General features: G+C 39.5%; 1 protein-coding gene and 1 non-coding gene across 2 annotated transcripts; both read right to left on the bottom strand.

Annotated features, from left to right (window-relative positions):
* Positions 1-1,434: 1,434 nt before the first annotated feature.
* Positions 1,435-13,909, bottom strand: LOC123638304 (putative ankyrin repeat domain-containing protein 26-like protein). Its single transcript, XM_045551839.1, has 4 exons — positions 13,890-13,909; positions 11,549-11,663; positions 11,212-11,385; positions 1,435-1,510 (listed from the first exon to the last, which is right to left on the bottom strand). Coding segments are annotated over exons 1-4 (318 nt in total). The 5' UTR covers positions 13,892-13,909; the 3' UTR covers positions 1,435-1,483.
* Positions 3,835-3,941, bottom strand: LOC123638993. Its single transcript, XR_006735562.1, has one exon. It is a non-coding gene; the product is annotated as a U6 spliceosomal RNA (small nuclear RNA).
* Positions 13,910-15,908: the final 1,999 nt, after the last annotated feature.

Genomic DNA, 15,908 nt, shown 5'->3' with positions numbered 1-15,908 from the left:
CTGGCACACGGTAACTACTGAATAAAGTAGTAAATAATAAAAATAACAATAAAAACAAGCTCTTGATTATATTTTTAAAATGTATGTGTTCAGTTATATCAGAACAATACTTATCATCCAAAAGACATTTGATAGTTATTTGTGAGGTGGGCAAGTGAATAAAACGAATAAAAATGGTTTGATAATTCCATTGAAGAAACACAGAAATTAAACAGGAACAGGTCTATTTTATTATAAGCACCTTAAAGACCAAAACTATGCCTACTCCATCTTTGTCTCCTGCAACTTACAATACCTAAATTATGGAATTTCTTTGATAAATATATGCTACATTAAAGGTGCCCTCATATACTTCAGATTGTACAAGGATGTAGGTGTCCCATCTAGGTAGCACAGTAGCATTTTTGTTATTGTGAAACACTTTTCTACTTTTATTATAATTAGTTAAGCCCAGACTTATGCTAATGGCATATTTCTTATGAAAATCTTTTGGCTAATGGACGCAAAGTCACTGTTATCCTGACAATTATCCAGCAGATAGAACACATCTTGTTCTAGTGAGGTAAATATATCTCATTTGGTTTCAACCTAAGGGGAATGAAGTCAGTAATAGTGAGGCCTTGTTAGTTTAAGGGATTGTAACATAATCTGTGCTTCTCAACAAAGAATTGTTTTTCTGACTTCTCTACTCAGTAGGTATCTTTATTAAATAATCTACTGGCTGGGTATGGTGGCTCATGATGCTTATAATCCTAGCACTGTAGGGGGCTGAGCCAGGAGGATCAGTTGAGGCCAGGAGTTCGAGATCAGCCTGAGAAACAGCAAGACCCCTGTCCCTACAAAAACATTGAAAAATTAACCAGGCATGGTGGCATGCATCTGTAGTCTCAACACTCGGGAGGCTGAGGCAGGAGGATCACTTGAGCCTAGGAGTTTGAGGTTACAGTGAGCTGTGACGATCCTACTGCACTCTAGCCCAGGCAACAGAGTGAGACCTTGTCTCCAACAGTAAATACATAAAATAATACTCTCCTATTGGTATTGGTGCACACTAGGTACATTTTGCAGTTACTATTACCATTCGTTTATGTTACCAGAAAGGTATTTTTGAGTTTGTTGCCACCGAACCAGGTTCATTTGCCCACTGCCCAAGAAGCCAATACACTGAGTCAGCAGATTTTATGGCAGAGAAAGAGCTTTATTCCCCATAGCACTAAGACGGGAGATAGGAGAAATTTCTCAAATCTGCCTCCCCGAGAATTTGGGAGGCAGGGTTTTTAAGGATAGTTTGGCAGGCAAGGGATTAGGTAATCAGGTTTAACTAGGGCAAAATTATATTAGAGTATAGAAATCATCTTGTGTTTCTGCAGCTGCTGGGGTCACAATTCCAGTTGAGTCCGTTTCTTGGTCTGGGCTGCTGGTCTGGGTGGGTTAACTAATCCACTGGAATGCGGGGCCTGGAGGCTATTCTTAAGAACAACCTTTAGGTTTCAAAGAGGTGACAAGTTGTCTGTGGAGAAAGTTAAGAATCTTTATTGACACCAGCTATGGGGAGAAGTTAAGAAACTTTATGATCACCAGTTGCGTGGCCCCCGAGTGGCAATTATAGAGAAGCAAACAGGGGAATAGTGACTAATTATTATCGTTTCTTTTTTAGGTAGGCCAGTGTGTTATTTTTAGCTAGGCCCTTACCACAGTTCTCACCTTGAACCCCTTTTTATTAATTTGTAAGGACAGTTTCAAGTTCTCTGTTTTGAAAATAGTTACTTTTCTGTGACACAAATCACTATGTAATACAAATACATAGTCTCCCTTTGACAACAGGTGTTTGAACGGCAGGGGTCCACTTAGATGCAGATTTTCTTCTGCTCTGTCACCCAGACACAGCTGGACCAACCTCTCCTATTCCTCCTCCTCTTTATCAGCCTAGTCAATGTGAAGATAAGGAAGATAAAAACCTTTATGATGATCCACTTCCAGTTCATGAATAGGAAATGTATTTTTTCTTCCTTATGATTTTCTTCATAACAGTTGCTTTTCACTAGCTTACTTAATTGTAAGAATAAAATACATAACAGATATGACATACAATCTATGTGTTAACTGACTATTTATGTTATCACAAGGCTTCCAGTGAACAGCAGGCTATTAGTAAAGTTTTGGAAAGTATTAATAAAACACTATACACAGATTTTCGACTGAGAGGGGAATCGATGCCCCTAACGCTCGTGTGGTTGAAGGTCAACTGTAATTAATAGTCACTAAATGCAAACCATTTATCATAAAAATTAAATAGAAGGACCATTTTTATAACAAATGCAATTTGGTATAATGTGATAGTAGTGGAAACATAGAGCATACTAACTTAAAAATCTTCTTTCTTATTTAGCCAAAAATATCAAACAGGATTTTAGGGACCATAATTAAATAAGTGATTTTTTTCAGACAATACTGTTTGAAATAAGAAATTACCTACAATTAAATTCTAAAAATAATTCTGGATTCTAGAATACTAAAGAAGAAATCAAGAAAAAAATATACATATGATTTATACACTGACTTTCTTAATTGCTCTTTTGTGCTCAAAACTTCATTACTCTTACTTTTGTATCTACGATAGGACCATCAAGAGTCATTCACTGTCAGAAGGCTTACCTGAACTGCTATTTTCAGAAGGATTTTTTGGTATCTTTTCTTCTTTATGTTCTGAAATTTGCTGGGGAATGCTATGTATGAAATATGCAATAAATAAAACTACTATTTTAATATTGACATGAAAAACATTTACCAAATAGATTAAATTCTTAAGAATATTTCAGACAGTATCAGAGCTGATAAAAGAACTTTATCCCATACACCTCAAATTTCTAAGCTCAACAAACTTCTTATTAAGCTTCTAGTTAAAGAAGAAAAGTAAGGTGAAGTACTCATGAAGGGAGTATAGATCAGTGAATTAACCAGAGGTCCCTTGACATGATGCAACGTGTCCTGAACTCAGAAGAAGTCCTAGCTCTCTGCAAGCAACAGCTATTTGTTCTTGGACAAGTTGCTTCTCTCAGGCTCATTGTCTTCTAAAAATAAGGATTTTACTGCCTTAGTTCACTGGGTTCTTAAACAACATTTAATGAGATAACATTTTTACAAGGCTCAGAAAGATAGGGCATCAATGGAATAATTTGTCCTTGAACTTTATGGCTGAAATGATTTTGGAATCCCAAACAAAACACAATTGTATTTTTCCATAGGTAGTAATATTCAAATGATCCAGTTTTCAGAAAATATTACTAAGTCCTACCCTTGTTTATTACTTATTATACTGTTTGTGGCTTGTAATTCAGGGAATCTCACCTGTTTCATAATTTTAACAAAATTTCTTATAAATATTACCTCATTAAATGGGATAACATAATTGTCCACTGTTACTGAGCTACTCAATCTCAGAGAGGGCAGAAAATTAATGGATGTCAAAACCTAGCTTGGACTACTACTGTTCCTCCTCTACCTGCTCAAACTCTTAATCAGTAGATCTTTGTTAGAATGATGCTTAATCTCCATGCTCATCTCCAACTGACGTGCAAGGCAAAACCCTACTTTAAGTTGAACAAAGGCAATGCAAGTTGACATTTTCTCATTTCTAAGTACTAACAACATATTTGCACACAACATTCCACACTACTGAGCTCCACTGCCATTTCATAGATCACATTATGGGACTATTTCTGTACTGAAAGTCCCAACACAATTTTAATATTGGGTGTCACCTGTTTTGCCTTGACACACACTGTTACCTTGGAGCTAGTCAGCAAATGGGCACATGACGTTTCAGGGACTGCATAAAACACGGAATGCTTCACCGATGTTCATGTCTCCCTTGGGCAGGGACCATGCTAATCTTCTCTGCAGGGTTCCAATTTTAGTATATGTGCTGCCGGAGCAAACACAAAGCCCTACTTTTCTTTGTGGATACTGATGAGTCATGGATGAGGCTTGGCTCTGTTAAATTCAACTATTCTACTTTAGATTCAGAGAATTCTGTTGAATGGCTTTCTTGCTAGGAAGAATTTGAAAAGAATTTTAAAACGTGACATACACACGCAAGGGGTTTGGGAGGTTTTCATTATTACGGCAAACAGGTCACTTGCCAGGCCAGCTGTGAGTTGGTGCCCACTACTCTGGGGAAGGACAATATGGGAACTTCTACTACCTAAGAAAAGGTGCTACACGGGATAGAAAGGGGCCTCAGGGTACAGATGTGGTAGCAAAGAAGTAAGGAAATTCTCATCGTTTCCTGTAACATTATTTGAACCTCTCTGACACTTTAGAACAATCCCAACTTTTCTTTGCTGTAGAAAAGACAAAGGCCTCAAAGGGTAACCGACCATTACCTTTGAGACCTTGCTCAAAGGTCTAGGCTAAGTCTAGGCTAACATGAGTACTCCACAGACAGTTCTGAGTGTGAGGGAAAGGTCAACTTGCTCACTATGTGTGTGGCTAAAGCTACGAGGCCCGACTGCCAGAGCAGAGTACTGGTGCTTTGGGAATGATGGCTGAGCAATTAAGCATTTGAATGTGATCTAAAAAAAAGTAACTCTGAAATCTAAGTACGTATCACCATGAAGACTGCGGGATCTGGGTCAGTGAGGGCACCCTGGTAGCAAAGGTCAATCCTTCCCAGACTGCAGGACCAGTCTCAATAGCAACAAGGCAGCACCAGAACCGACAGAATGATTGAAAGGTCCTTTAATTCCCTTCCCTTTTTTAGATTTTACAAAATTTTGTAGAGACATGGTCTCACTCTGTCACCCAAGCTGGGATGCAGTGGCACGATCATAGCTTACTGCAGCTTCAAACTCCTGGGATTCGGTGATCCTCCTGCCTCAGCCACCTGACTAACAAGGAATATAGGCGTGGTCCACCATCATGGCTAATTTTTTTTTTTTTAGAGATAGGATCTAGCTGTCTTGTCCAGGCTGGTCTTAAACACCTGGCCTCAAGTAATCCTCCTGCCTCACCCTCCCAAAGTGCTAGGATTAGAGCCACCAAGCCTAGCATGTCCCTCCTTCAGACTTGCAATAAGGACTGTCTTCCTTGCACTTAAGGAACCCCTTAGTTTCTTCAAAAATTCAAGCAGGAGGGTAGAGGACATAACCCCCAGGAAACAGTACAGATTTTCTATTAAACTGGACATTTCAAGACCCAAATTACAAATTATCAAAATCAAACATGTGACATGATTTTTCTCCCCATGAACAGGGGTTATACTTGAAATGAAAAGGACAACGTTGGGATCCTTACTAAGGATAAATGTCTTATAAGTCATGAGATAAAGAATCCTGCACCCATTGATATTTCTAACTAGTCTAGTCTTTTGCTTGATTTCTGGCTAATGAAGTGGACTAATTCTCTGCCATTCCAAAATTACCTGAATCAAACCATGGAATCTCTCTCATCTGATGTATAAGATGCAATAGTTCTAATTATGTTAAACCCCAATTTAGTGCTAACTAGTCTTTTCATGTAGACACTTACTTATTAAAACCACTGGCAATGGCATAATCTCCTGCGGCCTGTCCCAAGAGAACTTCAGAAGAGACATCACGACGTTGCTGAAGAAGACTGACTATACGTGATGACTCAGAGTCTTTCGCAAGCTCGAGAGCACTGCTAAAATAACAGAGAGATAACTTCACCCTTTGGAGCTTAAATAAAGTTACATTTAATAAAAGCTAATCTGTTATTCTTTACCAATTTAATATCTTGCCTGTCAGTTTAGAATTAACCATTTGTATGTCCTAACAGACATAAGTGTCTTGGGTGTTCAATGTTCATCTTGGTAAATTACCACCAAGACTAAAAGGAAGGGACAAAAAGGAAGCCTCTTATCTGTCACTCTGGGGTATGACAGTGGAAGTTGCTAATTCTTTGCTGAGATCACTTATCTCAAGTGGGCAAAGAATTAAATGAAGACTTCTCTATGTCTCCTCTAGTCTGATATAATATATGGCAATTCAAAGTACCTAGGGGTCAGACGAGAAAGAGTAGGCTTAAAATAATAACATTAGCAACAATGGCAATAACAGTAGTCACAGCACTTTCCATCAGTGATGCTGATAAGCACATGCTAGGCAATGAATTAAAGCAATTCAGTGAGTACATATAAATATAAAATAATATATATATTTCTATATATAATCTTACTTATGCACAACCACCCTGGAAGGATACAATATTATCCTCCTTTTCATATCAGAAGACATATCTGATGGTAAGTCATGTTTCCAAGGTCACACGCCTAGCGAGTGGGGAAGCCAGGAATTACACCCAGTGTTGTGTGAATCTAAAGCCTCTCTCTTTTCTCTGTCACCCAACTATGGTTTGTCTCCATTAAAGGAAGTTTGTTAAATTTAAGCTTTCTTCCCTCTGCTCATACTGATTAAAAAGAAAAACATCAAAATACCACTAGAAATGAAAAACAAAAACACTTGACTAACCCACATTGTCTGGTAATAGCAATTAACAGTCCTTTAGGGAAAAGCTAACATCAACATTCATCAAATAAAGCAAGTTAAAGCAGGCAAAGAGTCACCCAAACGAGAAAATGATTTTCTGATTTATGTTTACTATAGAGCATTTTTAATGGAGAAGTATATGAGAAGCAGAAGTTTAAGAAATACTACAAAAGCATTAAGAAGTTTATTATTGAGTCAGAAAGTGAACTAAAAGTTAAAGCCCACACTTTAGAAGACTATGAAAACTAACATGAAACCCCTTCAGGTAATACAATGTCGCATGACCAAAACCATCAGATTATAAATAATTAAACATCAGTCACTATTATAAGAGAAGATGAATCCTACTATATACTGTTCTTTATATTGCCCAGTCCAAATAATTCCTTTTCTACCTAAGTGATGATTTTTGATTTCCACAAATCATATCCCATAAATTTTAAGTTAATCTTTTCATTAATTTATAATAATTCAATAATTTATAATAATATTTCTGACTTGAGTGACTGTTATCACTCTAGAATAACACTCAGGTTTATTTAAAAAAAAAAAAGAACTAACCACTGTACCTTTTCAACTTATCAACTGCATTTATGTTTGCTCCATTCTTTACTAAAAAGTCCACCATTTCCTCTTTTTTTTCACTTACAGCAAGTAAAAGTGGTGTGAGGTGACTCTGTAAGGCAGCAAAACAATTTATCATTCACAAAATTACATATTTCTCAAGTGAATTGAAAACGTTATCTAAGATCCTATGAACCTAAACAAATAGTAGAGAAAGGAAACCCAAGGTATCCTTTCCGGCTCACCCCTCTGTGCCTTCCCATGTGCTGCTCCCTCCCTTGGAAACACCCCTCCTCTGCCTCTCCACATTAACTCCCGCCATCTGCACAGTCACTGCAAACATTCATGGTTGCAAGGATCTTTGCTTCTATCACAGCATTTATCACAGTACACTGGCATTATTTTATTGTTTCCCATCTACACCAAGAGCTTCTTGAGGGCAGGGGCTGTATCTTTTCCTCCACATCCCCAAACCCTAAGACACAGTAGTAAATGCTTTTTATTGAATTAAGGATCTAAATTGTTATCTCCACAACAGTGTTTCTTTTTTTTTTTTTTTTTTATATATATATATATTTTTTTATTTCAGCTCATCATGGGGGTACATAAGTTTAGGTTATATACATTTTCCATGTCCCACCCATCCCCCCGAGTCAGAGTCCCAAGCGCGTCCGTTCTCATTCTCCCGACAGTGCACCTGGCACTCATCATGTAGTCATACCTCCATCCCCTCCTTAAACAACATTCCAAAGAATATCTACTTTACCAGAAGTTAAGGACTATACCCCAACAGAAAGATCCCATGGCCATCTACTTTAGAGAAATATTACAAAACTGTGCATTATATGACCAGTACCAAAGAAATCTCTTGAACTTTACCTAATCCCTATTTGGCAATAATTTTCTGTGGAACATTAACACGTGAGAAATTAGACCTTCAGGGATACTTCTGAGAGCTTTTCAGTAAAGGTGGAGGTTTCCTCCAGGTGACACAAACTCGCTTGATTCTCCTCCCTCAATGGTGTGAGGAACCCAGGTGCCAACAGCAGGCACTCCTGTTCCAAATGGATCACTAAAGAAATAGGCTATGAATTAAAAGGGATAGGCTTCAAAGCAGCTTGGATTCCTTACTATTAAATGGTCCATGCAGCTCCTCCTATGACAAGATGATAGACATTTATCTTAGCTCAGTCTGAAATTTTATTCTCAATTATAATGATAATCCTGGGACCCTCATGTATTTATCTACTTTATTTTAATCCATTTTTATTATGGTTTCCATTTCAATTGCTATGTAAAAATGTTTTTTATCTTAGGAAAATTATAAATCAGAAATATAAATACAATGGCTTATCAACTGAAGTTCTAATACTGACCTATATGGATTATTTCTAGCATAATGAGAGCCCCTAAATCACCTGCAGTTTGATGTGACAATGCCCAGGAGAAAGATACGATGTGGTCTGCAACATGCATAACCTATCCAACTATAACCATGATTAATCTAAAAGGGCTTATAGACATTCTAATGGGAGGCTGAATATTTATGATATTTATAAAGAAAAGAGTTTTTAAGAAAACTTCTAAATTATAATATTCAACCTCATTACTAAAGGATTAATACATTATATTAATACCATATACTATATGGTATGAACAAGTATAAACTCTCATGAAAACCTTCAAATCTTTATCAAAATGTATATAAAACAGGAGTTCTACCCTCAAATACTTATGGAGGCAAAGCAGGTGACCTGGAAAACAGAAGTCCCTGGGGGGCACAGGAGCAAACTGGAGAACATACACCTCCTGTAAAGGGGCAACCTCTGTACAGTTACCAAATGGGAATATGGGCTCCAGGGGCACCAGATTTGATTCGTTAAGGGAAGTCTGAAATCCAGGTTTCTGCAAGTCCCCTAACTTTCACATGTTGACTCAATTTATGGAGGCAAACTCAGCCTACCTACAGGTCGCATTTAGACTACAGCCCTTGTGTTTTTAGCATTTGCTATGGATGTTTCCAAATGGTTGTGCATAAAGCAAGTACTTGGAGGTAAAGGCTTTCCTTTCTTTACCATCACAGGTTTTGCCAAAATATCAGGCCCAACATGTAATAAAAATTGCTACTAAGACTCATAATACTCACTTCAAGAATTTTTTAAACTATTCATTTACAATCTATTGGTATTTTATTTTCCCAGATTGTTACTCCAATGGTTAGTTAGTTCATAGGACTGCTGAAACTAAAATATTAAAAGAATTCCTATCTGTATTCTAACAACCTTTATGGTTGTCAGTGTTTAAAACTGCCATCCTGATTATCCCCAAGCCCTAGTAATGTAACAGACATACTCACATAGTCCATAATCCAGCCTCAACTGAAAAAAAGGTTCAGAATTTGCTACTATGCTGATTGAGAAAATCCTGCTTGTAGTAAACATTTGTTGACCTAATCACCTGAAGGACAGCAAGGAGATGCAAAATCCTGAAAGAGTCCACCTCTACTTACTGAAAGATTGCCCATAAGGAAATTATTCTAAGGACTCTCTGGATGGCAGTTAATGAATGACAGTTGGAAGGAAAAGGTGTTATTCTGTAAGCTGACAGATAATGATAATAATATTCCTTTTAACTTCCATGCCACAGAAGATGTCAGTAAAGAAAGATAAATGTCAGGCTAATGTTAGTGGAAAGGAGAGATTTGAAGGAAGTAGCACCTATCAAACTCTAACTCTTCTAGAGATTTCTTAGGTTTTGAAATATGAGAATTTATACTTTACATTTATATATTCAGTTATTTTAAACCAAAACTGTATCAGAATCTTGAGGAAAAAACAATTCCTTCCTGGTTAGAGAGAGGGTCTCACAATGTAGCCCATGCTGAACTTGAACTCCTAGGCTCACATGATCCTCCCACCTCAGCCTCCCATGTGGCTGGGAATATAGACACGTGCCACTGTGCCCAGCTCTGAGGAAATATTTTTAAATACACATGTCCAGGCCTTATTAGATTTACTAAATCAAAATCTTCACAGGAGATCCTAGACCTGAAGATTTATTTTTTAATTTCTACAAGTCATTGTGATGCAGGATTCTAGCTGAGAACTATTGCAGCAGACAACCACTTTAGTGTCATTTCTCACTTAAATGGCCAATTCCAATTGTTATTTGGTGATTTGGCCAAAAAGAAGAAAGAGTAAGAGAGAGCACTTAATTTTCCTGCATACGGGTAGAGTAGAGACTAATAAACTCAAAATGCAACTGGATTTTGCTAGTTATACGCTCCTTATCTCCCACCTCCCCATCAAGGCATTCCAGTAGACTCTTGTCTGAGTGGCTGTTTCTGCAAGCATAGGATAATGACTCAGTTAATTATTCATTCTTCCCTCTTCTGAAGGCTTCCCCCCTGCATCAACACCTATTCACTGTCAATCTGGCTTCCCCAGTGACCTCTTGAAACTGAACTCTAGGCAAGTGTACAACTCACTAACTCTCTTTCCCCCAAAGAGAGTTATTATTCTCAAAACCAACATTACCTGGTCTAAGCATATCCACTGAAAGCAAACGCATAAAACACACACACAGAAAAAGTCTTCTTGGTATTTTCCCTCAATTTCCAAACAGGCCTTCATGTTTATGACTGGTCTCCTTTTCCCTTTCCATTTGTTCGCCTTAACCCTTGCCACTGAGAGAGAAGTCACTTTCATACCAATCACTTTTTTAAGGAACTTATCAGTAGCAGCCAGACTTCCATTTACCATAAAATTCTTTAGTTTTGTTTGAGTTTTAAGATAAAGTCTATTGCCAGGGCAAATTTGGCTTTCCTGTGTAGTTTTACACTAATTAGAAAAAAACACTAGGGTTGGAAAAAAAACAACTCTTGAATAAACAAGTTTTACCTTTAACAAATTCAGTGTTGTCACAAACATTGACCATAAGTGCATAAAGGAAAGCTATACCCCCTAATGCTTCTTTAAAAGTATCAATATTTAAAGTAAAATCTTAAACAATTAAGTTATTTTAAAATATGTTCATTCAGGGAATGCTTCAGATCCCACATATGGAAAATTGACAATTACATACGTCAATGTTAAAACAAATGCATCTCAAATATTTTGAAAAGAAAGTTGATCTATACCTTGTTTTTTGGGTCAATATATGCACCGCCTGAAAGCAGTTTTTCTGCTATTGGTACGTTCTGGTGATAGGCAGCATAGTGAAGAGCAGCGTTGCCATACACATCTTGAAAGTTTGGATCGGCACCACCTCTCAGCAGAACGGTCACACATTCCTCCTCCTGGCATTGGACGGCCTGTCAGTATTAGACGAAGAAACAAGACAGCAAATTCTAGGAATTCAAAATAAACTTTCCACAGATTTCACCAATGAGTCATATTTAAAGGAGCTACATTCATTTTTATTCTATGTATTTCAATCCAATCCATCGCATGCTGAAAGAGCCGGCTGCTACATACCTTTATCAGAGCTGTCCTCCTTTTGTTGTCATGCCTGTTAAGTTGGCACTTTCTATTCACCAGGAGTCTCACCACTTCTGCATGGCCCTTGGCAGAGGCCAAATGTAGAGCAGTCCTATGAAAGTGAGAGGACCTGTTAGGAAATTGTAGAGCACTATCTCAAAACATACAGTGATTCACGTAACTGTAAACAATAAATCGGATGTGATACTTCTGCCTTCAAAACAAATACTTGATGTTCTTGTGAAGAAAGTACAATGCTTATTAGCTCTTACTCCTCAATAATTAATGAAAGAGCAACCTATTTGTACACAACGAGCTTGGCCTTTGGATTCAGGGCAAGTGGGGTTTGAATCCTACTTTAAGGTTGTCACTTATTAGCTATCACTTAGCCTTTCCACATCTCAATTTCCTCATCAATAAAATGGGGACGAAAATAGCATCTGTCACACAGGACACCATGGTGATGTTTAAATGAGAATTTACGCAAAGTATTTAGAGCAGTTCCTAGTGCAAACAGCAGCTCAATGATTGTTAAATATTATCATTATTTCTATTACTACTCACCAAAGACAACACGTGAATTCAGTAAATGATACAACTACACCTACCTTGTGGTTGGTTTTAAAGATCAGAGATAACACTGTAGTTCAAGGATTCTAAGAAACTCATTTTCTTACATTTTAACATCTCTGACATTGGAATGCCACTTGTCATTCATAATTTATTTCAAACATATTGGGCAGCATTTTCAACATTCTCTTATTAATAAATAAAATTATGGGTCATCACACAATCCATGGTGCCTCACATTAAGTGAAATATGGTATATACAACAGATCTGTGGCAGTTCTGATCACATGATTGGCAGTTAAATAAATTTCACTTCTTAACAGTATTATGGAAAAAGAAGGCTGAAAGAACAACGAAATGTTTTTAAAACAAAGTATTCATAGTTCTTACTTTGATTTTCAAAAAATTTCAACACAAAGCAAACTCAGGTTTCAAATAAATGGGTGTGGCTCATTTTTTCAAAATGAATATTGGAATGACCGTCTCTATTTACTATTTTTCATTTTCATAAGAGTACAACTAAAATAAAATGATTCTTATATAACAGTTGGCATATATATATATAATAAATCTATATATAACAAAAACATATGTCTATGATAAAATGTATACCTAATAAAATTTACAAGCACACACAAAAAGATTCCCTTTACCTCTGAAGAGGCTAAAAGTTGGCAGAAGATTCCAATCCACATGCACAAAAAATGATAAATTAATAGGAAGTAAGAAATTATCTCTATTTGTGCAAGATTCATATTTCTGCTCTTCCCGGGATCATTTCATTAGTAATAAACTTTCACTAGAATTTTTATACATGCTCATTGCAGAAATCACAGAAGAGAAAAAGGAAAAAAATTTCCCTTATAATACAAATGCCCAGAAATAACAAATTGTATCACATTTTTAAGTATTTTTGGCAAAGGCAAGACCATAGGGTGATTGTGTGTACTGATATTTTAATAATCAAACTGGTATTTTTTCCTCAGTCGATATACCAAATACTTCTCACATGTCAACATATACCTATATCTATGCCCACATTCAATGGTCATATATTATTTCACCCTTGGATGCACTGGAATTTATATATAAAATCCATTATATAGAATCTTTTCAATACACTGCTATTTTAAACAGTGGAGAGAAAAACAAATTGCATCTATCTCTCATTATTTCCTAAGCATATTTTTGTAAAATGGAATGACACACTTTCTGGATAAATCAAATGCCTTCTCTTACAAGTAACACTAAATGTTTTATCCTGTATGTACAGGTCACTTGAAGATCTACAAAAAAGTATTTTGCCCAATTTTAAATTACACTTCAGGTTATTTGTTGTTGATTTGAAAGAATTCTATGTAAAATTAACATACGTTTTTCAGCTGATATATGCATGTTTGTTTGCATGTGTGTGGCTAATATGTTGTCTTTTATTTTGTTAATTTCTTTCTGACATAGGGAGGGTTTACATTTTTTTTTTTCCACTAAATCAACCTTCACAATCAATGCTTGCCTGCAAGGTCATTCTCAGGAAGGTCTCTGTCAACATAAAAATATATCTGTATAAATAGGCATTTGTGTTTTCTTCTGGCACTTTTCTCATTTCCTATTTTTAAAATTTGTGATTTCTATTCCATCAGGAACTTACTTTTGTGACATAAAAATCTAGCTAGGTTCCTCCAAAAAGGTAACAGGCATTTCATTTACCAATAATTCACCTTTGCCTTCTAATACAAAATGTCACCATTATCAAGGTCTAAATTCTTACATTTTTTTTTGGTGTTTCTGGATTTTCTAGTCTGTTCCATTCATTTGTCTCTTCAACTGTTAGTAAATGATCAAGCTGTGGAAATAGCATCTTTTCATATCCAGAAGGGCGAGGCTTTGCTCGCTCCATTCCCAAATTTCTTAATATCATCACAATAGTAAAAGGCAGACAGCATGTGTCACTCAAAAATTTTAAAACTTTCATATTTTTATTTGGTTTATGTAGAATTTTTTTTCCCAGAAGTCAATATAGTATGGGAATTATTCCTCTCCTTAAGCACCTTTCTATAATGTACGTAACATGTTTTAAAATGTGTACATTAAAAATAAAACACTATATATACTGAATTTTGTTCCTTAAATCACTTTAAAATTGTTGTTACAGAGCTCTAAAAGGGGAATGCAGTGCACTGGAAACCAGCAAACGTTTTGTTTCTGTGTTGCTGCTCACAAAGGTGGCCCGGGCGCGTCCCCTCCCAGTGCCGGGGCCTGCGGGGGAGGGGAGCCCGGCCCCCGGGTCAGCAGCGCCGGGGAGGCCGAGTCCGGGAAAGGGCGCGTCCCCCGCAGCCCCCCGGCCCAGCCCTGCCCGCGGTTCCTGTTACCTGTGCACCCAATCCTTCTCATTCAGGATGTAGGGTTCCCTCGAAAGGATACGCTCCACTTTCTCCACGTCGCCCAGGCAGGCAGCCGTGTGGATGGGCTTGAGGTCCGCCACGTGGATTTTGTACCAGGTCTTCAAGTAGGCCTTGCGAGGAACCTCGTGCCCGGTGCCCAGCAGGGCCTGCCACGTGCTGCCGCCGGCGGGCGCCACCCCTGCCCTCCTTCCTCCCGGGGGCAAAGCTCTTCGCGGAGCGGCCGCGGCTCCCGGACCCCCCACCTCCTGCCTCTCCCCACCCCGCCTTTGCCGGCCCCCAGCCCGACCCAGGCCAGAAATCCCGGTCTGGCCACAGGCTCCAAGAAGGAAACCGCGGCTCCGGCCTCCCACACCGAGTTAACCGCCAGGCAGAGCCGCACCGAGCCGTTAGGCGCCACTGCGCACGCTCGGGGACGGCCATGGGCGGCGGCCCTCAGCTCCGCTCAGCCGGGCTCGCTGAGGGGTCGGGCTCCACCCCCCACGGCCCGGGGGACGCGCCTCTGGTGGCAGCTTGGGCGCCTGCGCGGGGGCCCCTGCTTGAGGGTCGGCGAGCGAGATGCCCGCGGGGCCTGCAGGCCGGCAGCCGGCCTCAGCGCTCCCGCCGCGCCCGCTCCTCCCCATCCGCCTCAAGCCGCAGGAGGCTCCGGCGCCGGGCACTCGGCCGCCTCCAGGCCGGGCCGAGCGGCCGGTTCCGCTTCTGTGCCGCCTCGGCCCCGCTGGCCACCCGGCTTGGCCGCGGCTGCGGCATCTTCCCCGAGGTCTGTGCTGCTGCTGCTGCTGCTGCCCGGCCGGTCCGGGGTTGCTGGGCCACGGCTGCCCGGGTTCCTCCCGTCTGCGCCCGGCAGCCGGCGACCGCGGGGAAGCACCTGGCCTGCTGACCGCTGAGAAGCGAGTGTGTTGAGGCCTGTGTCCACTGGAGGTCTGTCACCTAGACACCATCTGCCTAGCACCTACCCAAGTTCCAGACTCCCAGAAGAAAAGCAGGCGTTGAGCACGACCCACCTTGTGTGCACAGTGTACATACCGTGAGCCACCTATTTCAGTTAGCGAATGTTGGGAACACGCCTGAATTCCAGGTTCCCAGACACCAGCCGAGGCCAACTTTGCAAGCAGGCCCGTGTGAGGAGAGAAGCTTCAGGCCTGCTGTGTTAATCCTTTTTCTGCACAACGATATGTGCATATGTGGTAAAACCTTGGAAATTAAAAGAATGTTCAATCCAAAATTCAGGATAGTGGCTCTCTCCAGGCGTGACCACCATGCCCAGCCTCAAGTCTGTTTAACAAGTCCTCCCTGAGTGCCTACCACATGCTGTGTGCTGTCTAGGTATGGAGGTAGGGGTACAACATTGACCAAGACGCCCGTAGTCCCGCTCTCAAAGTCCTGAG

Source organism: Lemur catta, chromosome 5 (genome assembly GCF_020740605.2).
Source record: "Lemur catta isolate mLemCat1 chromosome 5, mLemCat1.pri, whole genome shotgun sequence".
Lineage (NCBI taxonomy): Eukaryota > Metazoa > Chordata > Mammalia > Primates > Lemuridae > Lemur > Lemur catta.
Note: the sequence above shows the minus strand (reverse complement) of the source record. Positions and strands in the feature narration are given on the sequence as shown.

Coding starts and splice junctions, on each gene's coding strand:
- LOC123638304 (XM_045551839.1), bottom strand. Junction 11,386..11,548: donor GGAGGACAGCTCTGATAAAG/GTATGTAGCAGC, acceptor TAATACTGACAG/GCCGTCCAATGCCAGGAGGA. Junction 1,511..11,211: donor ATATTGACCCAAAAAACAAG/GTATAGATCAAC, acceptor CTTTCTCCACAG/ACAACTTGTCACCTCTTTGA.